At 38.7% G+C, this 27,132-nt stretch overlaps 1 protein-coding gene across 4 annotated transcripts in view; it reads left to right on the forward strand.

Annotated features, from left to right (window-relative positions):
* Positions 1 to 27,132, forward strand: part of tecpr1b (tectonin beta-propeller repeat containing 1b) — a 37,413-nt gene that overhangs the window by 7,124 nt on the left and 3,157 nt on the right. For all 4 annotated transcript variants that reach the window (XM_053612734.1, XM_053612750.1, XM_053612742.1 and 1 more), the window contains 20 exons: positions 2,308 to 2,427; positions 4,088 to 4,268; positions 4,388 to 4,485; positions 6,497 to 6,598; positions 8,902 to 9,032; positions 9,466 to 9,890; positions 10,279 to 10,385; positions 10,527 to 10,682; positions 11,284 to 11,433; positions 12,838 to 12,995; positions 13,237 to 13,364; positions 13,532 to 13,625; positions 13,707 to 13,803; positions 14,792 to 14,871; positions 14,967 to 15,023; positions 15,511 to 15,685; positions 17,356 to 17,491; positions 18,796 to 18,888; positions 19,044 to 19,150; positions 19,296 to 19,415. In XM_053612734.1, the coding sequence (XP_053468709.1) occupies positions 2,308 to 2,427; positions 4,088 to 4,268; positions 4,388 to 4,485; positions 6,497 to 6,598; positions 8,902 to 9,032; positions 9,466 to 9,890; positions 10,279 to 10,385; positions 10,527 to 10,682; positions 11,284 to 11,433; positions 12,838 to 12,995; positions 13,237 to 13,364; positions 13,532 to 13,625; positions 13,707 to 13,803; positions 14,792 to 14,871; positions 14,967 to 15,023; positions 15,511 to 15,685; positions 17,356 to 17,491; positions 18,796 to 18,888; positions 19,044 to 19,150; positions 19,296 to 19,415 (2,715 nt within the window). The remainder of the gene's footprint in view (positions 1 to 2,307; positions 2,428 to 4,087; positions 4,269 to 4,387; positions 4,486 to 6,496; positions 6,599 to 8,901; positions 9,033 to 9,465; positions 9,891 to 10,278; positions 10,386 to 10,526; positions 10,683 to 11,283; positions 11,434 to 12,837; positions 12,996 to 13,236; positions 13,365 to 13,531; positions 13,626 to 13,706; positions 13,804 to 14,791; positions 14,872 to 14,966; positions 15,024 to 15,510; positions 15,686 to 17,355; positions 17,492 to 18,795; positions 18,889 to 19,043; positions 19,151 to 19,295; positions 19,416 to 27,132) is intronic.

Genomic DNA, 27,132 nt, shown 5'->3' on the forward strand with positions numbered 1-27,132 from the left:
GGTTTCTAAAAAAATGTCTTTGTTAAAGTGCTCCTATTGTGCTTCTTCAGTTATTACCTTTCATGTAGTGTGTTATATAGCTGTTTGTGAATATAAGTAGTCTGCACAGTTTCAAAAATCCAAAAATGGTGTTATTGTCTCCCAAAAGAAATAACCAATTCTGAACAGCCTGAAATGAGTCGTTAGTAATTCTAGACTTAAGGCCTGTTCACACCGGGAGGTTTTTTTTTCGGCATGCGTTTTTGTGTTCGCACCCATTCGAATGAACACGGGCGACGTGCTGAATGAAAGTGCATATTCACTCCCTGACAGTAGATGACACTTATTGAGAAGCAGAAATACCCCAGTACACAAGGTGCTGCTGCACAACTTTCCGTTTCTGATACCCGCTTAGCACTGAGAATTAGAAGAGAGCCAGTATTTACGTGTTTGCAAAAAGCCGTTCACACACTTTTTACGAACTGGCTAACAGAAAATGAATTTTTCAAGCAGCAGCAACAGTAGTAGTAGCATTCATCATGATTCTTGCTTGCATCTTCTTCATCTTCTTCAGGTATTGACGTGTGCTCGGAAAGACTGTTTTGTGCTGGAGTTTTGTGCCACCAAGTCGTGGTTTTTATGTAACTTCAGCAGCTCCGGGCACGTGAACAGAAGCACGAATCTCATTGGTTGATCAGTTTTTAACGTAGTGTGTCAAAACAAACAAACCCCGAGACGTTAAAATTTGACGCTACACATTTTATGCGTGGGTGTGAACACTCCTGTTGACAGCCATTGATTTAGACATGATGTGTTAAACGGACCATTTTACACGCTGTAAAAACATCCCCGTGTGGCCTATGCTTTCTGCACAAACCTACGTAGGTTTGTAACAAAAAACCCTGCCTCTGGTCTTCATTGGCTGCTCACGAGCAAAGTGTACTTTGACCCTCCTATGTTGTTGCTGTAGTATCCGAAGCACGAGCTGTAAAGGCGCAGCCCTCTTCTGGAAAGGGAGCGGGGACCAGCAGCTCATTTGCATTTAAAGAGACACATGGTAAAATAAATGATCTGTGGGGTATTTTGAGCTGAAACTACACAGGCACATTCTGGGGACACCTGAAACTTGTATTACATCTTGTAAAAAGTGGCATAACAGGCCCTCTTTAAATACAAGTGTGCAAGAATTATTGGCACCCCTGTGAATTCAAATTAGACAAATATATTTGAAGTATATTCCAATCGATATTTTAAAAAAATTTTAGTACACCTGGGTGACTAGGAACAGGAAATTGTTCACCCATGACTTCCTGTTTCACAGGGGTATGAATATGAGGTAACACATAGGCCGAATTCCCTTAGTCATTCATAACAATGGGTAATAAAAAAAAGGGAATATAATTGTGATGTGCAGCAAAAGGTTGTTGAGCTTCACAAAATGGGAAGTGGCTATAAGAAAATAGCACAAGCATTGAAAATGCCCATTTCAACCATCAGGGCAATAATTAAGAAGTTCCAGTCAACTGGAAATGTTATGAATCAACCTGGAATTGGACGTGTGTCTGTGTTGTATCAACGCACTGTGAAGAGGATGGTTCAAGTGGCCAAAAAATCTCCAAGGATCACAACTGGAGAATTGCAGAAGTTAGTTGCGTCTTGGGGTCAGAAATTCTCCAAGACTATAATCCAAAATCACCACAAGTTGTTTGGAAGGGTTTCTGCCTCAGACCTGGACATTTTGATAGGATGCATGGCATCATGGTCTATCAAAGATCAACAGATATTAAATTAAAACCTGACTGCCTCTGCCAGAAAGCTTAAAATGGCCCGTGGTTGGATCTTCCAGCAGGACAATGATCCAAAACATACATCAAAATCAACACAAAAATGGTTTACTGACCACAAAATCCAGGTTCTGCCATGGTCATCCCAATCCCCTGACTTGTAACTTATAGAAAACCTGTGGACCTCGAAATTTGAAGGATCTGGAGAGATTCTGTATGGAGGAATGGTCTCAGATCCCTTGCCATGTATTCTCCAACCTCATCAGGCATTATAGGAGAAGACTTGGAGCAAACAAAGATTTTTTTTTTTTTAGAAACCTATGTTGTGTTTGCAATTGTTTGATATCCATGGGAGCAGAATATTTTTGTACATTTTTTTAACAAAAGATCAAAAGGTTAAACAATAAAGACAATTTTTCACAGCCTTCTTTGCTAATATTTCCCAAGGGTGCCAATAATAGTGGTGGACACTGTATGTGTGTATGGTCCCCTAGCTACTGCTTGTGAAATAGTAAGGTGTGTGTGTGTCTGTGTGTGTGCGCAGGTGCCTTTAGACAGGGGCCAGCCTCCAGAGCCCTTCACTGATATTAGCTGTGGAGGCTGGAACATGGGGGGTAGAACAGAGAAACCTGTCTCCTTATGGGCCGTGTCTCAGCAAGGAAAGGTAGGAACTCTCTTTGGGTTTTTTTTTTAATGAAGAACTGAGCTGTAAATGTTTACCAGCTTCTCAGACATTACTGGGAACTGGTGCTAAAAAGTAACTAATATTATTACTGAGCTTGCAATGGGATGCAGTTAGTACCATTACAAGTCCAAAAGCCTAAACGCATGGACATATAACTTAAAGAATATTCTCAAAGAGCAAGGAGAGAAATTGGCAAAACAAAAATGGTGAGCCCTCTCAGAAATGCAGTCCAAAAGGTGTTATACCCACAAATGTTCCCTCAGTATCATGTACACACAAAAATGGCTAAATAGTGTATGCTAATATATTAGTAGTGAAAAACCATTCAATAGGTTTACATGGACAACAATAATCCAATGTTAACCCGATAAAGACAATACTCTGATTAAGAAACTACCATGTAAACAGCAATTTTTGATTACCTTAATCTGACTAAAGTCATACTTGAAGTAAACACAAATTGAATTAAGACGTGGAGTATTCCTGTTTTAGTCGCATTATCGGCGTGCATTACAGACATGTACATACCTTGATCACACTGTTAACGTCGTGTGGGAGTTTTCACCGCATTTTGCAACAGGACACGTACACACACGGCAGTGTTCAACTGTTTGACGGCAAACAAGAGCACGGCTGCGTCTGAAACCGCGTACTTACCTACTATATAGTAGGATATATACATGTATCTCAGCTGCTATATAGAAGGTGAGTACACGGTTTTGGATGCAGCCCATGGCTTCAAGTAGTCGTCTATTTGCACGTATAGCATGACAAATAATTAACCACACTTGAAGCTTTCATAAAATTAAAAATGAAACACCCAAAACTGTATACGGTTCCATAACGAAGATGAACTGTATGTCGATACATGAAAGTCTGGAGGGAACATCGGACGGGTGGCGTGGGGATGTAATCACGTGTGCCGTTAATCGAACTATGTTCTATAACATGTAAAACGGGAACGTGAAAGGAATATTCTAAAAGCAACTCATGTAAACACCTTAATCACAATATTGTCTTATTCAGAATAAGGGCAATAATAAGATTACTGATGTCCATGTAAACATAGTCAGTGTTTCCATTCCCAAATGTGAATAATGCGATCTCTTATAATGTGTATTCACCATTCACCAGCCATTACTGCATTCAGTCATTTTAAAATCCTCTAAACACCTTTTGGATTATATCAGTTATAGCTCTGCCTTATTCCCGGTCCTCTTTATTTTTTTTTTTAAATAGTCTGCAAATAGGGTCTTAGATTGAAAATTTTCTGTCAAAGAGTTTCTGTGTTGAGTTTGCCTTGCTTTTTGGTTTGTTGTCTTCTTCAAGAACACATACATTTCATATTACTTTAATCTGGGAATTTAATTAAATATTTTATCATATATATTGTGTTTTTGTAGCTAAATTGTACAATAGACATTTTATTTAGACTTTTTTTCTCATTAAAAAAATGAGGAAAGGAGTTATCTTATATGTAAATATTTAAACATGGAACATTTCTGTCCACTAGAGGTCAGTGAAACTCTGATGTTTCGTGGGCTTAATCATTATAGAAATCCCCTAAGAAGTAATATTTTATACTGCAAGAATATAAAGAATGTACATTTTTGTGTGTCTGTCTGTGCCCTGTGCTCAGGTGTGGTTCCGTTCAGGCATACATCAGCAGAATCCAGAGGGGACCGTTTGGGAAAACGTTCCTATCCCTGATTCTACAGAGGTGGCCCAGATAAGCGCCGGTCCAGGAGACCTGCTGTGGGCCGTGCTGTGGGATGGACAGCTTCTCGCCAGGACGGGCATCCACAAGCACTGCCCAAAAGGTCAGTATGTTACATTGTGTATGGTTCTCACTTCACCGTGTAGTTCAAAGTAAGAACATAGACTGAACACAGGGTATTGCTGCATCAGTGATGTAATTTGTGGACTTTGCTCTGTCCAGGTGCATCGTGGGTGATGGTGGATCCTCCAACTAATACCAAAGCTGTCCATGTAGCAGTGGGGGTCGGTGTGGTCTGGGCAATCACCAAGGACAAGAAAGTAGGATTTGTTAAACTTGCAGCTCAGCTGTATGTCGCAGGAAACAGTATACAATTTTTAGTTTTATACTATACATGCACATTAGAGTTTACTTGGCCTATTGGTTAGCAATTATGTTAAATACCCAAAAGATATGTTACTACATTCGTAATACTCAGACTTTACAGATAAGGGACAGGTAGATTTTCAATTTGCACTCATACATTCTTAAAATGGAATCCAAATGTCTGAGACCAATATAAAGAGTTTATTCCATCAGTTATCATACACTAATAATTTTGCAAAATGTTGCAAAAATAAGTTGTATCAGGACCTGGCTGTGTTATAGTACAGCACTAGTGCTCTGCAGTAACAATAAATTAATGCTACAGTATTAAAATGAAGATTTCTGTTTATGGTAAGTTGAAACAAGGTGATTGGGTATTCTTTTAGAATGTTAATATTAACAGGCTACATTGAATAAAGACAACTCTGGAATGACACAAGAAGTTAATAAGACGAAAAATATAGCGTGCTACCAAGAAACTGCAATGTTCTCTATACTGAAGATGTATTCATAGCAGAAAACTTAAAGGAACAGTTTTACCTCTGGGTGTTACAAAGTGCTGACAATGAGGACTCTTTTACCAAATAAATGATTATACATGGGTGCACGGTGGCTTAGTGGTTAGCATGTTCGCCTCATACCTCCAGGGTCAGGGGGTTCAATTCCCACCGTGGCCCTGTGTGTGCGGAGTTTGCATGTTCTCCCCGTGCGGGGGGGGGGGTTTCCTCTGGGTACTCCGGTTTCCTCCCCCAGTCCAAAGACATGCGTGGTAGGCTGATTGGCATGTCCAAAGTGTCCATAGTGTACGAATGGATGTGTGAATGTGTATGTGATTGTGCCCTGCGATGGATTGTGCCCTTGTGCCCGATGCTCCCTGGGATAGGCTCCAGGTTCCCCCGTGACCCTGAAGAGGATAAGTGGTATAGAAGGATGGATGGATGATTATACATTTTCTTCTTTGTTATAAAACAGACAGGTTTTTTAGCTGTATTATTATTATTATTATTATTATTATTATTATTATTATTATTTTTATTATTATTATTGTATGTCAGAGTTGTGCTGTTGTACAAAATGAAACAACACCTTCTGACAAATCATCAGTTTTGATCGTTTACAATAATGAGTTGTGGTATAATCAGACTTGTTCCACGGTCTGTCCAAATACTCGATTCTGATTGGCTGGAAGGTGTGTGTTAAAACCGTATATACCATGGGTAGTTCAGGTCAGTTTAATCACTGTTCTAAATTAAAACACTGCCAATAAACTGCTATAACCATAGTAATACACAGTTAAACTCAACTTCATCATTAGTAGAGACGCAGGTAATTCACACTCGCACAATATCTCTCTCTCTCTCTCTCTCTCTCTCTCTCTCTCTGTCAACTATTTACTATAATTCATTCAAATAAATGTAATCTTATCTAACTATTTTATCTCTGTGTATGATTATTGCGGGCAGAATTCTTGATCTAACAATGTTTGCGCTGCAAACATCAATAACCACTTGAACTTTTTAATGCTGGCAAATGACCATGGTATAAGCAGGATAATCTACAGGTAGGTGTGCGTTACACAATTTGAATGCACTCCGTGGAGACATTACAATCATGTAATGCACACGTAGTCACGGATTATCCCTTATATAACCAACCTCTGAACATAGTTTGATCAGAAGCAAGTATTCCACAGAGCCATGATATGCTGTAGTTCTTATCCAGCAAGTGTTTGAGCTGATATTTATTACCATTTGAATTACAGCATTTCAAAAAATGTTTTTAACTGTATATTGCAAATTGGGTGCGAATGTAATATTCCGATATATTGGCATAACAATTATGTTTATAGTGTATTGTTGATTTAATAACCTGTTATATTTTGGATAACTAATCAATATTGTTGAACCCTACTATGCATTTCATGTTCAAAGAAAATGTACATCTAAGCACCTTAGTGTATCATAGGTGTGGTTCAGAAGAGGCGTGAACCCCCACAATGCCACTGGCCTTGGCTGGATCAGTATTGCTGGGGAGATGATGATGATCAGTGTGGGACCCAGTGACCAGGTGAGGCACAGCAGGATGCTATAAATAGAGCAGAGGAGAGGATGTTACAGCCCAGCTATTACATTTCTTTTACCATGCAGCAGTGCCTTAAAAGACACACAAGGATGCATTCAAGGTCAAAACTGCAGCATATGTAACTGGTATACTGTAAGAGAGTACAAAGTCTCAGGTTTATATGCTGGGGAATGTTCCACCACTTAGTATAACAGATGAGTCACTGAACTAACTGGTGAAAGCTTTTCAAAATTATACCTCACTCGGCATGCACACAATATACTATATTCTTGTGCTTTAGTAGTGATATTTATATAAGTTTTTCAAGTAATTCAAGTTATTTAATTTAATGCAAATGACATGTCTTCCCATGAACATGCAGTGTTTTGATATTGACATTTTATGTTTCATTGAAATTTTCTGAGACATATGTTAGTAATCATACCATATTTGACAGAGTATCTATATATTTCTGATACACTGAGGACACTGTGTTTTCAGTATATAGTGCAAAGACAAAAAAAAAAGAGAGCAGAATTAACAAACAAACAAGCCAATCAATATTCTTAAAAATATATGCCATCAATTGTATCTTATTTATTTCTAAGGTCTTTTCATTTGAATTGTAATGCAGACTTTTCTAATAATAATTTAAGACTTAAGAACTTTAGTTCTCTCTTATGTGTAAGACTGAAATGATGTATAACATTTATGAATAACTTTCTGAAAATGAACAGTTTACAGACTCAAAAAAGACTTTGATTACACATATTGACATATTAGATATACATATGCTGGAAAATATTTTACTATAAAGGTTAAGCCAGAGGTTCAGTCTAAGTGGGTCATAGCTCCTGGAAAACTTGATGATTGGCTGATGCAAAACTGAGCTGTTATACAAAACTTGGCCATTATATATTCTTGTTATTATACTATCACTCACCTCACTAGTGACTACTACACATATCATAAGAACACGTGAATTCATCAGAGGTGCGCAAAGGTTACATCAGTTTATCAAAACAATGTAATGATAGTCAGCATCATTCTGTACTTTGGCTGGAATGCTGTAATTGTGTAGTGATATTCTGATTTATTGACTCTGAGATTAATCTTTAAACCATGTTGATGCAGGCTGCATCAGCCTCTGGAACTGTCAAGAGAGGGTCAGGGGGCAGGTCTAATTACACCAGCATTCTCACATGCAGATTTATGTGTCATTAGATCCTCTGACCAACATGTACATGTAGAGCTGCAGACAGGGCATGTAACTCGCACACATACACACACATAGATTCCAATCTTCCAGCTCACACCCTCCTGCTCCTCCTGTCGGAGTCACATTTCTCAGGGTGTCATTTTTTGTTAGAAAGGCTGGAACTACTGAGTCTCAGTGCGATGCAGCAAGCACCTAACTCCACCTATCTGTCTCTTTCTGTCTGTAATCAAACCCCAAGCTTTCCTGCTCTGCTTGCTGCACACAGCTTATCCCAACCAAATATATACTCCTCCTATACTCTCAAGCCTAGACAGCCAACAGCCATATGGGAGCATATCTAATTTGGGTTTGGCTCCCAAACCACATGCTCATATTTCACATTTTATTCCCAGCTGCTTTGTCTATGGTCAGGGCTCACATACAGAGTTAATATCTTTTCTACTTAATGTCGGTTAATTGCACATGATGTCATGTGACTTGGCAGGAAATAATGCTAGATTTTCGGAGGTGGTGAATGTATGATAGACACAGTCTATCCTGTTGTATAATAAATACGAATTAAATGTCATCATAATCTACTTGAATTTATGTTGAGACTAAAATGTATGACTATGTCCTTGGCACCATATTGTGGTCTTCCGTATTTTGTCCAGTTACAGATCTTTCCATTATCTGTCAGAAGAGTACGTCCTGACCTGAATATCTGCTTTGGCTCTTGACTTTTATTAGCTAATGTGTGGGGCTTAATGACTTTAAAATTTGAGGCATCTCATATCTCTGTTCTGCTAGGAGATACTTTGCTCAATAGGTTAGGCCAAAGCTTCAGACTCATTCTAGGTAGGCCACAGCTTCTGCTGTAACATAATTTGTGATTTAACTCTTGAAGAACTTGATAACTGGCTGATCCAGAACCAAAGGCGTGGCAGGTTTAGTCAATGACATGTCACATACAACTATTTAATAAGGGTATATCAGATCATTATATAATAATGCATTATAAATATACAGTTTACATGTAAATGTAAACAGTTAAATGTAAAATGTTATTAGTATTTCCTGGCAATGATTATACTGCTATAACACATTGCAGGTGTGGGGGGTTGGCAGTGAGGACAGGAGACTTTATTTCCGCCATGGTGTGACCCCCACTGAGATCACGGGAAGGGCCTGGGTCCGTGTGTGTGCCCACGTGGACAACAGTCATACCACCAGCAAACCCAGGTAAGTAAAGCACGCTTGAAATTAATTTTTACTTTTTCACGCAGTGCTGTTTTTCACCAGCAGATGGCACCATTCAGATATATTCAGACTGCACATTAGAGGCGTGCATGGCACTTTCTTTTCCCCCCACTCCCAGTCTTTCCTGAAGGAATTATTACCAGTCCCACCCACTCCAACAGTTATTATCATAACTATAACCAGGTTAAAACTTTTATGAAAATGCAGTCCTATGTTAATGAACATAGCCAAATTACTTTGTCCCACAAGTTTCATGTCTGATCACCCCCTGCCCACATCAGAGTAAACAACCTTTTTGTTGTGTCCCACAGGATTTCAGTCCAGATGCACACCTCTCCTGCAGATATTCCCTGTGTATTATTTATTGTGCTATATGGCACTGATTTTCCCACTCTCTCTCTCTTGTACTGCATAGTGACGTTTCCCTCATCAGTGCTCAAATTGCTGCGCCTACCCAGGGTTCCGTGTTGGGCTGTGATGACGTAGACAACGCTAATATTCCCAAAGTCACCAGTGACAGCATTGTATCAGCCCTGGTGGCTGAACACGGTGCTCCTTTGCCTGAAGCAGATCAGGAGAAAGCAGAAGAGGCTGGTGTGCCTCTCCAGAATTCTGGGCTCGACTGCAGCCAACCAAAAGGCAGCGAACTGCCATGGAGTAATGTGGATCTGGCAGAGATGAAAGTTCCCTCAGCCAATGTGGCAGAGAAATCTGCAGCTGTGTATCCCATGGAGCTGGGAGAAACCATAAAGCAGGAGGAACGGCCGCCATGGGCATGGATCACTGCCGGACAATGTGAGATAGATTCCAACACGAACGTCAGCTGGCTGGAAATGCCAGGTACATAGTTAGCATAAAATTTGCATATCATAATTAGTACTGTATGTTAGTTATGTACTGTATATGCTCATTAAACATACCACTAAGTGATTTCATTTAGTTAAACTGTAGTTCATAATTTTTAAGTGTTTCGAGATGTGTAATAATCATACCGTCTCAAAGATACCTTAGAAAGAATGTGATTTTCAGTGTTGCCATCCATTGAATCTAGCGAATTTCAGGCTCCATTTGAGGGTTTTTTGGCCCTGAAAGAAGCTGTACCTTGCTGAAGCAAAGCTACTCAGCTCTGCCCTTTTTGAAAGTGAAAGCAGTGTTTTGAGTGCAGTTGCAATTCTGTGTGTCATAAGACATGAATCTTTCTTTTTTTTGTATGTTTCCTTTCTTCCAGATGCAGGGCCTCTGTCTCCCTTCATCACTCCTGCTCTTAGCATGGCAGGTGCCCAGGGCCCACTGGCAGAGAGAACACAGCGAGAGAAAGGCAACACTATGGAGAGGGTACACACAACTATGATTTAGATTTAAACAAAGCAGCTGTAATTAGTCTTTAGGTTTAGCAGGCTGGGTTAATATAAACCAATATATTCCCTTCGACTCAAGTATTAAACTGATAAGATTGTAATGGTGTTTGTGTACCAGTCTGTCACTGTGAAAAAAATGGCGATGTGCTGGTGGAGGGACTGGCACCCTCATCAGCTGGAGGAGGTGTGTGTGACCCTGGAGCAGGTCAGGGGTGGTGGATCTCCCCACGATGACATAGTCTACATTTACTATACACACAACCAGGAAAGGAAGGTGATCAGTACACCATCTGTCTCTTACAGAACAAAACTTACAATACTATAACAACAATACTCTGCCATTTTTAACCTAATACCAATGCCTCTTTAGCGTATATGCAATTATGATGAGCAAGAGTTAGAAAAGAACTTTGAAAAGAATGGAAAGTCTGTTTACTCACTTATAATGAAAGTCTTAGAGTTGATCCCTATTGATGAATATTTAAAAGTGGAAATGTGACTATAGCCCATGAACTGAAATTGACCGGTGGAAACTGATGCACTGTGTTTACATGTGTGCCTTAGTAATATACCGTCTGACCACAAATTCTTTAGAGCATGATTCTGTCTGAAGAATTCCTGCAAGGTTAAAAAACACATTTTCACAAAAATGTATGTGCCCTAACAACTGTCTTTTAGTAAAAAGGTTTTCTGTTCTTTTCTCAGTACTGGGAAGTGGGGCAAAATCTTTGCCCATAGTAATTGCAGATATTTTACAAGTGTGCTGTAAGGACATTATATTGAAAAACTTATGTGTTACATTGCATTTGTGATCTACCAAACTAAATTGAACGCTATTTTCTTCCTTTTTTTTACTTTCTAATTTCCTGGCTCAGTATCTGTATGCTGTGATAAGGGACGTCACGGCTCTCGTTCCAGTACACTGGGAATCCATGTATGCTCTTACTATCTATACAGCTGAGAGGACAAGGCAGAGATGGCCTATTCTACTATCTACAGAGTCCCAGCAAGACACGGAGAGCTTGGTAATTCAAACACAGTGCCAGAATACTCAGCCAGAGATAAGTAAAGTGCAGCTCATTTAGAAAGATTAGTTCATTCAGGAATTACAGCCCACAGCTCATCGCACTACACTGTTATCAAATGTCAGTACGTTTACATGGACAACAATAATCCAATATTAAGACAATACTCTGATTAAGAAATTACCATGTAAACAGCAATTTTATATTACCTTAATCTGATTAAAGTCATACTCAAAGTAAACACAAATCAAATTAAGACATGTGGAGTACTCCTGTTTTAGTCGCATTATTGACGTGTATTACAGACATGTACACACACACACTATTAACATCGTGTGAGAGTTTTCACCGCATTTTGAGACAAGACACATACACACACGGCAGTGCTCAACCATTTGACGTCAAACAAGAGCGCATGGCTGCGTCCAAAACCACATACTTACTTCCTATATAGTAGGAGATATACATGTATCTTGGCTACTATATAGTAGGTAAGTATGCGGTTTCGGACGCAGCCCACTGCTTCATGCAGTTGTCTATTTGCACGTACAGCATGACAAATAATTAACTGCCCTTGAAGCGTTCGTAAAAATAAAAACACCCAAAACTATATACAGTACCATAACGAAGACCAACTGTATGTCGATACGTGAAATACTGGCGGGAACATCGGACGCCGTGACGTGGGGACATAAAGACATGTGCTATTAATCGATCTATGTTCTATAACGGGAACTGGAACATGAAAGGAGTATTCTAAAAGCGACTCATATAAACACCTTAATCACAATATTGTCTTACTCAGAATAAGGAAAATAATTTGATTACTGCTGTCCATGTAAACGTAGTTTGTGGATAATGTCACTTAATAGCTGCTACTGTGGTCATAAAGACTGTACTGTACTCATGCCAGGACTCTTAACCACAATGTGTTCATACTTAGTTTTTCACATTGTACTGCTTAATTTTTAGTAGTTTTTCACACTTAGTACTGCTTGACTTTATAGTACTCAGTTGTAATGATTTATAATCCTAGTATCCATTGTCACTAAGCAGAGTGGGTTCCCTTTTGAGTTTGGTTCCTCTCTGGTTTCTTCGTCATCTCAAGAAGTTTTCCCTTGAAGTGTTGCCTCTGGGATCTATATCTGGATAGTGTGCCTTGTTACAATGTTTATTGCTAGAGCTACATAAAGAGCTACATAAATTAAAAATTTTGAATTCAATTGAATTGAGACTCAAAATGGCTCCATTCAAAATGCAAGGTTCTATCTGTTCTTTCTGTTTCTGTTCATGTGAAACCCAATGCCTGCCTCATAGTCATAGTTGGTGTGAATAGCTAGTAATAAAAATTTTATTATCTGGATGTGTAATGACATTAGTAAGATGTCTGTAAATTCCCTACAGCTGTCTCTGTTGAATGAGTCTTGCTGTGAGTCCAGATCTCTCCAGGCCCCTCCGTCCAAACAAGTTCTGTGGGCTGTTACCACCAAAGGGGATATCATGGTGCACGAGCCTTCACCCTGCCTAGAAGCTCATGCTCAGTATTTACCTTGTGAAGAGATGTAAGACCTGCTGTTATATTCCTATTCCTTCTTTATCCATCTCTGTCTTTCTGGCTTTAAGAAGTTGTTTGCTGCATGTTCACATCGTCACGGTGCTCTCCTTGCACTACTTTATTTGCATGAATTTTGGTTTTTAATTGTTTTCTAGATAGCTGTCTTCTGTGAACTTGCTTGGCATGGCATGATAGTGCTTGTGTATTTGTATGTATGTGTATTTGTATGTATGTGTATATGAACTCAGGTTCTGGCGTCAGGTCCCTGGCCACCTGCTTTTGGTGGAGTCTAACAGTCTGGGTGTGGTCTGGGGAATCGGCTATGATCACACCGCCTGGGTCTACACAAGGGGCCATGGTGAAAACCAAGCTCAAGGTAAAACTTTAAGATACACCAAGCCGTATAGAGTTAGAGCTACTATCCAGCCTTGCTTGTGCTTGCATAAGTGTGTCAATTTTTATATCGGTGCCATGTTAACACCATTGCCACTACCGCTGTCCTGGTAATCAATTTTGATATGTTAAAATATCTACTTACACCAGATAATGAAGTGAATCAGCAAACACTGACTGATATCAGGAATGTTTACATTTATGAGAACCAGCGATGGAACCCTGTCACAGGATACACAAATAAGTAAGTCACACATAACACTGTAGTGATTTTCTCTAGCCTGTCTCCTGTTTTGATCAACTCTCTTCTACCTCAACTCATCAGGGGTCTACCTACGGACCGTTACATGTGGAGTGATGCACTTGGACTGAAGGAGTGCACCAAGGAGAGCACCAAACCCCCCTCCCCAGAGTGGAAATGGGTTGGTCCACACATTGCATGTTGTTAATATACTAGGCTTATATATATCAATGTGATCAGTGATCTAATATATGAAAGTTAAAATTCACATTTTCACTCCTTACTTTCAATCTACCACTATCAATTACCATAAAAATTTGGACAAGATTCTCTGTACTGGGGGAAAATTCTAAACAAAATTATAATGGACTTTGTGTCAATATAACATAGATTAAAAAATGCACCTGTTACACTTTGATGTCCTGTCTTGGATTGCCAAAAGCACTGGGATAATTTGTAGTAATGGCACATTTATATAGTACCAAAATAAGTGTGCGTGCACACACAAAAAAACTCTATACATTTCACTAAATCACTTCACCAACAAAATTACCAAAAATAAAAAAAAAAATTTATATTAAACTGTGAAGCTACTGTACAAGGTGATTTTTTTTTTCACGTTAAGCCATGGATCTTTCCAGACAAGTTGCAGTTTAAATTAAGTCTCTACTCCAAACAATTCCTAAATTATTAAGCAAATGATCTTTCATGGTACTGCTAAAATCACAGGTGTTTACGGATTAATGTATAATACATCTTTCAATTTGGAATTTACAGTATTTTTACTTTTTACCCATTTTCTCCCCAATTTGACAATCGGGTGAATGTTTTTCTGTTCTGCCACTTGGGAGCACAGGTTGGAAATTTAAAGGTGAATTTACAGCTGTTTCAATTTGGTACAATAAAATGCAACACAATACAGTGCATTGTGATTCAGCTTTGTGAAAATAGATTTTATTTCAAAATACGGTGGGACTACACAACTTTTTCCACTGGGACTGACAGGGACAGAGTTTCATGGGGAGGGAGAGTGTAAGAGAGTTGGATAGTAATCTGGGAATCTTTCCACACCTTGGCAATTAGGTTGTTCTATAATAAAAATTGAAAGGGAGATTTAGAGCATAGCTGGATTTTCAGCACTCATCTCATTTGTTTGACTCTTTCTGCAGGTGTCAGACTGGGTTATTGACTATAGCACTCCAGGAGGGACAGATAAAGAAGGCTGGCAATATGCTGCAGATTTCCCAGTGTAGGTCTTTTCTTATGAGCACACCATTACAATGAGCTGTAAATTATTATCTCACTCTAATCAGAGCCATTTTTTCATGTGACACTTTTATACAGGACATTTCATGGTTATAAGACCATGAAGGACTTTGTTAGACGAAGGCGATGGGTCAGGTAAAGATTTCTATAATATTTAACCATTTGTATTGTACTATATGTTGTGTATAATAATGTATTTTAAAGGTACTGATTGAAATTTCAAAGTTGTTTCAAGATCTGTAATAATAGTATAATTTTAAAGACCAAAATATTGCCCTGTGATGAATCTGGGTAGTCTCTGAATTTCAGCTTTCTTTTTACATTTTTCTGGGTCAGAAATTAGCACTGGCTCCAGCTGGAACAGAGCTGCTCAGTTCGGCTCCTTTTCCTTAAAAGGCAATTCACAAGGTATATTGTACATGGTTTCAGCAAAAGGAGGTGGGGTCCGTTAGGGGAAAGAGCGAGGCTTCTCAGTATTTTCATTGCAATTGCAATTCACATCACAAACAGCAGAGGGCTCTGGAAATTACAGATCATTTCTTTAATGGCCAAAAAAAATGGATTTGCACTGGAGAATCAAAAATTAGCCTGCTGTTTCAGATGACTTCATGCTTCTCCACAGGAAGTGTAAAATTACTATAACTGGGCCCTGGCAGAAAGTCCCACCCATTCCTCTTATTGATGTCACCATCCTGCCATGTCTGGCCCAGAGCAGTTTGGAGCAGGTGCCTGTGTGGGCCATCAGTGAGAAAGGAGATGTCTTGTGCCGGCTGGGAGTCACTGCAGAGAACCCAGCTGTGAGGACACACACATCCCATACACGCAAAAAATATATATATTAATCAGTGTTCAAATCCCTGTGACTGTAAAATGTGTGCATGCAAATTCCAGCTATCGTTTCTGTATTCATCAAGTTCATCTTTGCTGTCTCTGTATAGTCAAACTCACATCTGGTCAGACTGTGTGTAAATTTGAGCACATTTTAACAACTTGAAAAATGTTTCATTTGCAGTTAAGTAATTAAAATCAATATCAGAATCATTAATACAGTGCTGTGAAAAAGTTGATTTCTTCTGTTTTTGTGTACATCTCATACTAAATAGTTTTAGATCTTCAAACAAAGGCAACCTGAGTAAAACACACTACAGTTTTTAGTATTATTATTATTATTTTTTATTGAAGAGAAAAAAAAGTTATCCAACACCTATCACTAATGTGAAAAACTAATTCCCCCCACTGTGGTCCTTTGGAGTCCCAGAGCCTTTGAAATAGCTTTGTAACCTTCCCAGTCTGATGCATTTCAATCACGTTCTTCCTTATCATTTAAGTAATTTCTTTCAATTTTGGCATAGAGTGTAAGACCTTTTAACCAACTCCATGCAGCTGAAAAAGTTCTATTTAAGTGTTGATTTCATTGAACAGAGTTTGCAGTAATCAGGCCTGGTTGTGTCTAGTCCAATTGAACCCCATTATGAATGTAGTTTCACAGAGTTAGTAAGTAAGGGGTGAAAACACATTTTCACACAGGTCCAGTTGGTATTGGAATTTTTTTTTTTGCTTCAGGAAATAACATTTTAATCTAAAAACTGTATTTTATGTTTACTCAGGGTGCCTTTGTTTTATCTTAGATTTGGTTTTAATTTCTGAAACAATTTAGTATGAGATATACACAAAAACAGAAGAAATACTTTTTCACAGCACTGTAAGTATAGCAAGTAGAGTAGCAACTATCCTCACATTGAACTGCAGGTAATGTAGTTTAGTGTCAACATGCAACTAAATGTTAAAGTGCAGACATAAATTTTTATCAACTCATTAGTCTCTTCAGTTGAATAATCGGTGCATTTACAAACAAGAGATGTCACAAAATGCTGACAGTTGGATATCATCAAACATCTTTCATTTACATTTTTACATGATTTTACAGTTCCACTAAAACATGACAATTTTATTTATTTTGGTATAGTCTGCTTTTTTGTCATCCGATTTCTTTTAGCATTTTGTAGTTTTTCGGTTTTTTGTGTTTTGTTGTTGAAATTTAATTGTATCCTTTGTTTCTGTTAAACTCGTTGGAACTTGTGTCCACACAGCCGAAGCTGATTTATCATTTGTCCTCAAATCACCACACATTTTGATGTTGTACAACAGTTTTATGAGTCAAACACCAATCCGTGCAGATGCCATTCTGGGCAGTCAATTCTGCACTTGTTTTTATGCAACTTTGCTGAATAAGTTGCATAATAATGAGTCCTCAGCAATGCCAGATTTACCTGTGTGTGCACCTACAGCATTGATTGAATGCGATATTTCAGTTTAGACTGGACTTTATTAAGTGTTCCTGAGGTTCACCTCTCTACACAGCTCCAATTAAGAAATAACTGTACAACATCCATGTGTTCTGCCTTTGTACCAAATTGCTCATTGTAAAACATGAGAGTTGCTCAGACGGAGTGTCTCTGTACTGTAGGGCAGCTCGTGGCTCCATGTGGGGACAGATCAGCCCTTTAAGTCCATATGTATTGGAGGAGGACACCAGGTGTGGGCAGTCGCCCGGGATGGAGCAGTCTTCTACCGCGGCTCAGTTTCAGCCCAAAACCCTGCAGGTGAGATGCAGAGCAAGACCAGGGAGTGTCTTCTGTGTTTTATGTCAATATGAATTGAATGGTTTGTATTTTAAAAATAATGTAAGTACACTAGTTGCATCTATCTCATTTGGCTGTTTCTTTTTCCAAAACGACTTAAAGGATACAACTGAGCAGTTAAGGGTCTTTCTGAAGGAGCCAACAATAGCATCTTGGTGATTTCAATTCAATTACATTTTATTTGTATAGCACTTTTAACAACGGTCATTGTCTCAAAGCAGCTTTACAGAAATATATAAACATGGGATACAGATTTTAAATGTGTGAATTTATCCCAATTGAGCAAGCTGGTGGCAAGGAAAAACTGCCTAAGATGTTAAGAGGAAGAAACCTTGAGAGGAACCAGACTCAGTCTGGTTCAGTGATGTCTGGATTCCCCACACTCGTACAATGGCTTAACCACTACGCTACCGCTGCCCCATGGGCCAGTGGTGAGGGATCTACCTGTGTATGATTGTGTGCCTTCATATGCTGTATGTAGTCACTGTGATCCAGTCTCTGTAAGGGTTGAAAGTGTATAGGTTTAAGTTGGGTGTCAGATTCAGTGACTGGTGTGCTTTGTCTCCAATCCTGTTTGATATTCATAGGTAGGATACCAAAGCACAGCCAGGGTCAGTATGGAGAATAAAAGGGAACATAGTTCTTTATTTACAGATGTTGTCTTCTTGACAACATCCTAATTGGACCTTCAACACACAAACATTTTGCTACTAAGTGTAAAGCATCTGGAAAAATAGTAGGGGAGAAATTTTGCACCTAGTGTAAGAGGTTAAGAACCTGGAGTTTTTGCTACAAGTGGAGGACACATAGTCAGGTCAGGTGCAAGAGTCACCTATTTAGCAGTTTTGAAGCTGCAATGCATAAAATCATGCACATACTGGTCAAGTGCATCATTTTAATACTCACATCAAATGGATGCTTGGAATCAGCCACAGATTGCTGGGTTTGAAGTCATCTACAGCAGGGTAAAGAGCCTGGCAACTAGAGGAGCCTCAGCCTAGTCCCACTGCTTCTCTAAATTGAGATGAGCCAGTTGAGCTGGTTTGAGCATCTCATGAGGATACCACTTGTTTGGCTCCCACTAGAGCTGTTCCAGACATCTGAGAGTTGTCTTGGGAACATCTTGTGATTCCTCCAGTAAGAGCTGAAATCTGTGACCATTTTGGACTGACCTTCTCAGCCTGTTGCCACAGAGAAGCAGTTGGAAGATAAGATCAGATGATGTGAAGCTGATAAATAATGTGTATTTTAACACTGTTTTCCAGGCGAGTGCTGGTACTACATCCCCTCTCCCAACAGACAGACTCTCAGACAGGTGTCTGTGGGCAGGACCTCTGTATATGCTGTTGATGAAACCAGTGAGAACTAACACCAATGCTCACTTTTTCTACATTTTTAGGCACCAGCTAAACTGAAATGTTAATAAAATTAACCCGTTACTTCAAAAAAGATAGAATTTATGGCGGTAGAAATGACGGTAGTCACTGATGTGTGTCTGTGTGTTCTAACACAGGCAATCTATGGTATAGGCAGGGTCTGACCCCTAGTTATCCTCAGGGTTCTGCATGGGAGCTCATTGGTGGTAATGTGTGCAAAGTCTCAATTGGACCACTGGACCAGGTATGAAACTTTTCATTGGTGGTTCTGTAAAACTCAGTAATCTCAGTTTGTGTTGCCCTCAAATTGTAATATGGATTAAAATGACTTTTGACCTAGCCTGGTGTTTTCCAATGGCTATGATAGCCATGTCAATGATTTTCTCCAGGTTTGGATAATCGCTGATAAGGTTCCAGGTCATCCAGCAGAGAAATCTGGCACTGTGTGCCACAGGCTGGGAGTGCAGCCCATGCAGCCTAAAGGCTTATCGTGGGACTTTGGAATTGGCGTAAGTTTTCATGTTGTTTAATATCCATCACTTCCCATGGTGCCAAACCTACACTTAGACCGCATTACAGATCTATTCAGCTAGTGGTCCAAATAACAGAAAGGTGATGGCTAGAGCTACAGTGCATTGAGTTTTGCTTTCCAGCTGCATCATTTTCCCCCGATTTTCTCCCTGACTTAGTCTTGGCCACTTCCCACCCACCATCCAGCTCTCCCTTGTCGTAAGACATCTATTAAACGGGGAGGGTGAAGGCTAATGTACATTCTCCAAAATATGTGAAGCCAGCCAGCCAGCTTCTCAAACTGCTGCTCATGCTTCGTCACCGGGCAGCATACCACATTCAAAGGAAAGTGCTATCTGCCCCGTTCAACATGCATAAGCTTACAGACACCCATGATTGACTAGTGTTGCAGTAAAGGGTGGGGTGGGGGGGGGGATGGGATATGCCATTCTTCCCACCCAGAGAGCAATTTTGGGAATGAAACGCACATTCTCCGGATGATAGCAAACAATTTTCTTTAGTGCCACTCGGGAGCCCTCCAGCTCCATGTCTTAAATCAATGTTTGTATTGTGTAATCACTCAATTTGTGTTGTGTAATTGTGGCTACATGCACAGATTTCCCCACATTTTCTCTCCAATTTGATCACTTGCCAATTCTCAACCGCCCAGTAGCCAACACCCCCCCCCCACAATCATCATCCCAGTGGCAGAAAACTTACCAACTAGTACAAAGAACTTACACTGGAGACTCCTTCCATAAAAAGTTTAATAAATTTCTTCTTACAGAAAACTTTACCATATAAACATTTTTTTAAATAATAGCATGCTATTGTCTGCTCATTATTAAACTTAGATTATGTAGAGCATCCACCATACAAGTCCCTGTGAAGGAGCTGTTACTATAGAAACAGTTTTCAACCAGTGCATTAATAGAAACTTATGATTTACCTTGCAGCTGCACTGTAAAATTTATAGTAACTTACAGGGAATTTTAGTTGCCAGTAAGACTAAATAAACAAGGGTGTCTTAAAACATTGAACTACATTTGTACTGTAAAAAATACAGCATACTGCCGTATATGTATACTGTAAAATTACCCGTGTTGTTACAGCAGTCACTGTAAAATTACAATAGAAATAAGGTATGTTTACTATAAATGTGACTGTAATTACAAGAGCAAATGTGAATTTACATGTACTGATGTACATACATTTTGCATTAACCTAGAGTATTTGCTCAATATAATTCAATTCAGTTGACTTCACTTCACTAAAATAACTACAGGTGAGATTTTTGAGTGGTGTGATCTAATACATTTGTTTAAACCTACTTTTTCTGTAAATTCACTAGTCCCATACTTCATTGATCTTTCCCTTTTTGTCAATTTAATGTATGTGCCATGTGGAAAAAAAAATTTCATCAAAATAACTGCCTCACAGGTTTTCACAATATAACCAAATGTATTTATTGTACAATAATGGCACATTTAACACTAATAAGCACCAGTTTCCAAAACATGCTCACTAGTCAAATAATAAATTAAAGAAATGAGGGTGGAGATTTTACAAAAGATATGTTTAAAAAATATACAAAAAATATGCTTAAGCTTTGCAAATATGACAAAAAGGGGGAAAATTGATTTGGTTAAGCTTCCAAGAACCACTGAGAGCAGCAACAATGATTTATCTGCCTGACAGGGAATTAAAGGGACACATCCCTAGAGTGTGGCTGAACTTCAGTCAAAATCTTAAACTTGAAACAAACTAACACAAAAGAAATGGTCAGACCTGTGTGTTTACCTTTAAATTGAAAATACATTAAACAGCAAACCCCATTCAATGTCCAAGACATTCCATGTACTTGAACATGAACTGAAAATATTGGTCAGAGCTGTGTGCCTACCTTTTATTCCTATTACATTGGAATAAATTTTTTAACCAGCAAGCCATTCGAAGTCCATCAGCTTTCGAAGCAGAGTGCATACATGTGGGTTTATTCCACGCATTTTCTTGTCTAGCTTTCCAGCAGCAAGCTTTGATCCAGTTTCTGGGTTAATGCCCACAATTCCTCTGTGAAAATAAACACCCACAACATCCAATTATCTAAAAACAGCATATACTCATGAAACAATACAATACAACTTTTGTCAAGCACAGCAGAAGTGTCATTTTAATCACTTAATATGATAAACAAATATATACTTCCCTCCAAAACTACTGGAACAGCAAGGCCAATAAAAGATTTTTTTTTTTTTTTGCTGTAGACTAAATACATTTAGGTTTGAGAGCAAAATATGAATATGAGAAGAGAGTTTAGAATTTCAGCTTTTATTTCTGGGTATTTATATGTAGACATGTTAAATGACACGTCTACATATAAATATAAAATACATATATAAATAAATATAAATACACATAGCACATTTTGTATCAGACCACCCAATTTGTAGGTGAGCAAAAAATATTGGAACATGCAACTGACGGGTGTTTCTTGTTACCCAGGTGTGTCCTGTTAGATTGATTGTTTAAACAATAAATAGCTCTGAGCATCTACTCTTGGTTTTAGCCTTCAGTTTCACCTGTGAAGACTTTTTGTTGTTAAAAAGGATAAGCCAACTTGAAGATCAGAGAGCTGTCCATGGGAGAAAAGGGGAAACTATCAGACGCACTGCACAAACATTGGGCATAGCCAATACAACAATTTGGAATGTCCTGAAAAAGAAAGGAACCATTGGTGTACTGAGCAACAGACACAGAATGGGCCGGCCAAGGAAAATAACAGCTGATGACAGAAACACTGTGAGAGCTGTAAAGAAAAACCCCAAAACAACAGTTAGTGACATCAACAACCTCCACAGGGCAGGGGTGAAGTTATCACAATCCAACATTTGAAAAAGACTTGGAGAGTAGAAATATGAGGCCGTAGCACAAGATGCAAACCACTCATCAGCAGTAAGAATTGGAAAGCCAGATTGGAATTCACAAAGAAATACAGAGATGAGCCACAAAAATTCTGGAACCAAGATTAACCTCTACCAAAGTGATAGAAAGGCCAAAGTGTGGAGAACGTAAGTATCTGCTCATGATCCAAAACATACAAGCTCATCTGTGAAACATGGTGGAGGTAGTGTCATGGCTTGGGCTTGTATGGCTGCTTCTGGAATGGGCTGACTAATCTTTATTGCTGATGGAACTCGTGATGGTAGCAGCAGAATTAATTCAGAAGTTTACAGGAAAATTTGTCTTCCAATTTACAGAGAAATGCATCCAAATTAATGATAAACTTCATCATGCAGCAGAGACAATGATCCAAAACACACCGCCAACTCAACAAAGGATTTTATCAGGGGGAAAAAGTGGAAGGTTTTAGACTGGCCAAATCAATCACCAGACCTTCATCCAATTGAGCATGCATTTCACCTCCTGAAGAGGAGTCTGAAGGGAGCATATCTCTGAAACAAACAACAACTGAAAGAAGCTGCGGTAGAAGCCTGGAAAAGCAACACAAAAGAAGAAACCAGCAGTTTGGTGATGTCAATGAGTCGCATACTTGATGCAGTTATTGCAAGCAAAGGATATGCAACCAAATATTACGTGTTATTTACCTTAATTTACCTGAAGACTTATCTGTCCCTATACTTTTGCTCACCTAAAAATTGGATGGTCTGATACAAAAGGTTCTATATTAGATGTAAATAGCAGGAAATAAAAGCTGAAATCCTAAACTCTCTTTTCATCTCCATATTTTGATCTCAAACCCAAATGTCTTTGGTGTACAGCACAAATAAATTAATTGACCTTGCCATAATAATTCAGCTAAAGAAAATGGAAATCTTCACACTGCATCATGCACATTGTCTTAAGGGAGCCTGCCTTGTGATGATGGAGCAGTTGAATGATCTCCCTACAATATTTGGGGAGAGTTGTAGTTGCAGATTTAGAGCAATTGTACATGGTCCTCATAAGACCAAATTTAAAATTCACATAAAAATAGTTAGCTGGAAACCCAGCAATATTAACTGCCTGCCTGATTCTAAATCATAACAAGTTCCTTTCCCATATTTGTGAAAAATTTTCCAGAAAATGTCTAATCCTAATAAAAACCTGGAATCTCAAACATTCTTAATGGCGATTTTTAATAAGCTATTTTTGAGTGGGGTTAATTTGACCCTAATGGACATGAAAACCAGGAGTCCAAATTGAAGTAGAAATACATGCTTACCATAAGTTTTGAGTAAGGGCAAGTACATTTAAAAAATAAAAAAAGTCAAGAAAATGTGGAAGACTAGAATAAATAATGAGAGAGTTAAAGCTTTGACTTACCAGTGGATAAATTCCAGTATGCAGGCAGCTTCATCCTGATAATCAAGGTTGAAGTTGTAGTAGGTTACAAATAATGCTGCCAGGCCCTCAACAAATGCTTCCAAACATGGGCTCAGGACAACTTCCCTTTCCACAGACAACATCCACCTGCATGGTGTCATTGTTTCACCTATAAAAAAAAAATTGGAAAAGCAAATTTAGATTAATAAGTGCTGTAAAAGTATTGTTCATGGATAGTTTAGGTTAACTAGTAGTGTTAATGTTAACAAATACAACCTTTATTAAATACAAATAAAACTGTTACCAATATTTGTTATATTGAAGGTTACTGTTAGTTAACAAAGGAGACACTGACAGTAATGGGGCACAGAGCGAGATAGGCAGGAATAGAGGCACCATGATAGAATACAGGCACCGTGGGGACAGAAAAAGAAAAAACAACATACAGAAATAGATTTAAACAGATCGTAAACGTGAAACAAAAAAGTGGGGGACAAAGGGGTATGAATTTACAGGAATGTGTGTGTAATAGTCACACTAAGACACACTTAGTGTGTCAACTTACTTTTGCTTGTATTTCTTCATTTGTAAGTCGTTTTGGATAAAAGCGTCTGCTAAATGAATGAATGTAAATGTAAGCGATACAGAGTAAAGCAAATTGCCTTGGTTGATCGATCTGGGTGAATCTGGTACCATCTCTTTCCAGATGTGCTGCAGTTGCTGCTACCTAAAAGAAATCTTAATTTGCGTTCATTCAAACCTGTAAAACAGACATGAAAAATCAAGTGTTGTTACTTGCATCCCTTACAAGGAATTCTGTTCTTTCTTTAAAATGGGACATTAGGAGTTGCAGGATGCACAGGACAAGAGAATTTCCCTCTTGATACTTAGAATGGCACACACCTGATTGTTTATTGGCTTTTCTTTTAAAAAAAAAAAATCTTAGAATCCTCCTCTTTTCATGAAATTTTCATGAAATTTCACTTCAATGCTCTCCATGATTCTTCGGAGTGAAGAGATGTCAATAAGCAAATGGAAGTTTAAGGAGATCCCCCTTGAGATAAAACAGGTAAGGTCATGAGTTCTTTAGTTCAGACAGTGACTGAGGTGGAGTGGCATTTATATCACGGCACTGATGGTAATACAACCCCAATTCCGAAAAAGTTTAGACAGTATGGAAAATGCAAAAAAGACAAACAAAAAGAGTCCTTTGAAAATTCAGTTCACCCTGTACTATATTGAAAACACATTATTAACACATTATTTGATGTTTTACTTTTTACATTCTCAATCGGAGACAGGTCAGGACATGCTAGCACCCGCACACTCTGCTTATGCACCCATGCGCTTGTAATCCGGCAGAATGTGGTTTGGTGTTGTCCTGCTCTGTACAAAATGTGTACATATCTTTCTGTATTAATGATGCCCTCACAGATGTGCAAGTTACCCATGCCATGGGCACTGACATACCCCCATACCATGCCAGACACTGGCTTTTGTACCTGACGCTGATAATAGCTTGGATGGTCCTTTTCCTCTTTGGCCCGGAGAACATGACGGCTGTTTTGTTCAAAAACTATTTGAAATGTTGACTCGTCGGACCACAAAACACAATTCCACTGTGCTACTGTCCATCTCACATCTCAGATGAGACTGAGCCCAGAGAAGTCGGTGGTGTTTCTGGACAGTGTTGATGTATGGTGTTGATGACAAAGGTTTACCAAAATATCCCTGAGCCCATGTCAGGATATCCATTACAGATTCATGACGGTTTTTAAGACGGTGACATCTGAGGGATCGGCAATCACACGCATTCAGAAGTGGTTTTTGGCCTTGCCCCTTACGCACTGAGATTTGACTGGTTTCCTTGAATATTTTAATTATATTTTGCACTGTAGAAGGTGAAATGCACAAAATTATAACAATTTGTCTTTGGGGAATGTTGTTCTCAAAGTGTTGGATTATTCACTGACTCATCTGTTGGCAGATTGGCGAGCCTCGACCCATCCTTGAACTTGAAGGACTAGGCCTTTTTTGGAGGCAACTGCCTCACCTGTTTCACATCACCTTCTTATTTCAACTTGTCACATCACTATTAGTCCTAAATTGCCCCTGTCCCAACTTCTTTGGAACATGTTGCATGCATCCATTTCAAAATAAACTTTTACCTTAAAAAGAACTATGCATTTGATTAGGTAAAACATCAAATACTTTGTCTTTGACTTGTATTTAGACAAAAAAAAAACAAAAAAAAAAAACAAAGTACATTTACAAATCAATCCTGTTTTTTATTAGCATTTTCCATACTGTCCCAACTTTTTTGGAATTGTGGTTGTATGTAACCTCCCTGTTGGCACACTGTCCGGGGGGGTCGAGCAGCTGGCTTGTTCTAACACAAATTACCAATAGAATAGTGAACATGGAACACATAACTAAATGTTTTCAAATACCCATTAGTAACAAGGACATTTCAGTTATTTTTTTGTCTACTTGAAGAGCAAATATTTAAATTTAAATACCTTTACATTTCCATGCATTTAGTAGTTTGTGACATTGGATAGGCCTGAGGTATTCCATGAGGTCTTCTTCCTTCACAAAGTTGAGGTCAGATTTTGTTTCAACAACAATAGCAGTCAGTCCATGGATCAACTTTTGGAGTGTTTCACCTGAGACACCAGGTAACGAGGTGCAGATAGCAAGTTTTTATCTCCTCTAAATTGGGTATACCTTAAAGAGATGGAAAAGAGTGGTGTAACACATTCCCAGCCCCATGTTTTGTACTCCTGGAGAAGATAATAATTTAATAGCTCATCTTGAAGTACACTGACAAATCTTGGGTCCTCGTCTGTTGTGTAGTGTACACCCAAATCCACTAACTGCACAGCTTGCTGTTTCTCAGACACAAAATAAACCATGGAATCCTGGTGAACAAGAAACCCTCATCATTACTGGCCAGAAGAACAACCATGCCTTTTCTGTACTTTGTTCCATTCAAAGTGATTGCAGTAGCTACTAAAGTATTCTGAAAATCAAAATGAGCAACTGATTCATTGATCATTATAATCGTCAGAATAACATTTCAAAGCCCTTCTCAACTTGTACAAAAGCTGAAATAGGTTTTCAGCACTTAAATATACCTGGAGAAGCCTTTCTGCAAGTGTTGCACACAAGTTTTTAAAGTTGTGCTGTTTCGTAGCATATTGCTTGAAATAGGTTTGCTTGCTCTCAAATCGCATGGTCCATAAGTGAATGAGTGGTCCAAATTGTGTTATAAGCTCTGGGTAATGGCACAAATAGTGAAACAGACCATTTTCAGCTGTTTGAGAGTGCATCTGTTCATACTTATCCCTCACAGACTGGCATTGAAACAGAGCGCTGATGGTCTGCTTAAGT

This window comes from Ictalurus furcatus, chromosome 2 (genome assembly GCF_023375685.1).
Source record: "Ictalurus furcatus strain D&B chromosome 2, Billie_1.0, whole genome shotgun sequence".
NCBI lineage: Eukaryota > Metazoa > Chordata > Actinopteri > Siluriformes > Ictaluridae > Ictalurus > Ictalurus furcatus.